The sequence below is a fragment of the Babylonia areolata genome, chromosome 2 (genome assembly GCF_041734735.1).
Source record: "Babylonia areolata isolate BAREFJ2019XMU chromosome 2, ASM4173473v1, whole genome shotgun sequence".
Taxonomy (NCBI): domain Eukaryota; kingdom Metazoa; phylum Mollusca; class Gastropoda; order Neogastropoda; family Buccinidae; genus Babylonia; species Babylonia areolata.
The window spans coordinates 43,496,288-43,498,634 of NC_134877.1; the positions used below are offsets into that span (position 1 = coordinate 43,496,288).

The 2,347-nt window shown below is 43.7% G+C and overlaps 1 protein-coding gene across 1 annotated transcript in view; it reads right to left on the reverse strand.

Moving 5' to 3' along the window:
• The window catches only part of LOC143277506 (polypeptide N-acetylgalactosaminyltransferase 5-like), a 39,391-nt gene extending 37,304 nt beyond the window's left edge, over window positions 1-2,087 (reverse strand). The window contains exon 1 of the mRNA XM_076582362.1: window positions 1,986-2,087. Coding sequence (XP_076438477.1) covers window positions 1,986-2,087 — 102 coding nt within the window. The remainder of the gene's footprint in view (window positions 1-1,985) is intronic.
• Between the last annotated feature and the right edge of the window lie 260 nt (window positions 2,088-2,347).

Consider the following 2,347-nt stretch of genomic DNA (forward strand, 5'->3'; position numbering starts at 1 on the left):
TGCAGTGCAGTGCAGTTTTGACACTCATCTGCCAATAGAGAGAGAGCACGTGAGGGTCTGGGTTCGAATCCAACTCACGCTTTCTCCAAAGTTTGACTGGAAAATCAAACTAAGCATCTAATCTTTCTGATGAAACGATAAGCCGAGGTCCCGTGTGCAGCATTCACTTGGCGCACCGAAAAAGAACCCATGGCAATAAAAAATGTTCAGTGTCTTCTGGCAATTTTTTCTTCTTTTTTTCTTTCTTTTTTTTTTCTAACACGAAATCAGCTCTGATCCGTACACAAATAATTTATTTATATGTACACTCGTCCTGACTAAGCGCATTGGGTTATTCCGCTGGTCAGGCATCTGCCTTGCAGATGTGGTGTAGCGTATATGGATTTGTCCAAAGGCATTGACGCCCTCTTTAGAAACTGAAACAGACACTGTAGTGTAGAGTAATGCAGTTTAGTGTAGCGTAGTGCAGTGTAGTAGTGTAGTGTAGTGCAGTAGTGTAGCGTAGTGCAGTGTAGTAGTGTAGTGTTGTGTAGTGCAGTAAGCAAAGAACAGAAACAGCTTGGCTCGGTACAGTACAGTACAGTACAGTACAGTACACTTTAGTACAATAGATGACAGTGCAGTTAAACAGAGAACAGTACAGTGCAATGCAGTGCAGTGCAGTACTACACTACACTTCACTACACTGCACTACACTACACTACACTACAGCGCTGCGTTTTGCTGTGGTGTGCTGTGGTGTGCTGTGCTGTGCTGTGTTGTGCTGTGTTGTGTTGTGTTGAGTTGTGTTGTGGGGTATGATATCATACTGTGTGTCATCAAATTGCATCGTGTCGTACCGCGTCGAATCGAATCGCATCGTACGCTACCACTATGTTTCATGTGACAGCAGATTGATCTTAATCACCATTAGAGCCACTCTCCCCCCCTTCTAACCCCCCCCCCTCCCCCCCGCACCCCGAAACTTCCCCTCCCCCACACACACACCCTCCCCACCCCCGTCGCCAGCCCCCGAGGTACAGAACCACTTGGGAGATCCAAGTGTAGAAGCAACAGCAACTCCAACGTTGTTTTTCTTTTCCTTTCTTTCTTTCTTTTTTTTTTTTTTTTTTCTCTCTCTCTCTCTCTCTCCAACATGGCAAATTTTAACTCTCAGCCGTGGGGGTCTTTTACGTGCGTGCGTCAAGTGCCTCCTGCAAATTGAGACTTCCGTTTATCGCTATCTTCCAAAAGGCCTCCACTCGGAATGTAGTGCTGGGAGAATTTATCTTTATTAAGAGTCCCAGGCTCAAGCATGGGGGAAAACTGCCTCCAGGAATGAAAGTCTTGCGTCTGGATCAGACAACTCAAGAGTCAGTGGGGTGTCTAGGAAAAGGGTGTTCATCTTTTGTTCTTCTCTCACTTGTGTTTCGTGTTAAACGGTGCGTAGGACACAGAACTGAGGAGAGAGTTAACTCACAGGTAATTAAAACAGAATAGGGTTTGGAACTGTTTTGGGGGGTATATACAAAAAAATAAAGAAAAAAGAACGTCGTAAATGATGAGATTTTGAGATCGCTTGGTGCGTTCTGTTTGGGTTCTAGTTTTAACTGCTGGCTTTTAACTGCTGGCTTTCTTCAAAGCTTTCACATGAGTATTGACAGCCTTTAAATGACGATGCTGATTATTTAGCGACACCAAGAAAAGTTTACTCTCTCTCTCTCTCTCTCTCTCTCTCTCTCTCTCTCTTCTTGTACCCTGTACAATCTCAAAACATCTACACTCATTTCACCACGGACAAACACTCCTCGTTTGTTTGTTTTTTGTTTGTTTTTTTATGTGAGTGAGTTTTGCTTGTTTTTTAATGTTGTTGTAGTTGTAGTTGTCGTTGTTGTTTTGGGAGGTGTTCGGTTGCTTTGAGTGTGTGTGTGTGTGGTCTTTGGGGGTTTTTTGTTGTTGTTTTTGTTGTGTTGTTGTGTCGTTGTTTTGCTCCCTCCCTTCCATACCGTGATGCTGTGAACAGTGTCCCGTGACCTGTAAAGGTGAAACATCCGGTTGTGCGCCAACCGAGGCTTGAATCCCCACGCCCCCTTAAACAGCGGTGACATGGGGTTCTCATCTTTTTTCTGTAACACAACCGCTGTATTTTGTCCTGACTTTTACCAACGTCCGAGTTGTATGACAGCTGAACACAGTTTGAAGAGAAAGAAGGAAATAGAGCAAACATGATAGTGGAGGAAAACCTGTAGACAGGTCTTCTGTCAAAAAAATGAGTGTGAGAACATAATCTAGAAATTATTAATTGATCAATCAGTTAAAAATGTGGGTTGAGAGGACGGGAATTTAATCTCCTTAGTGAGAACAATGA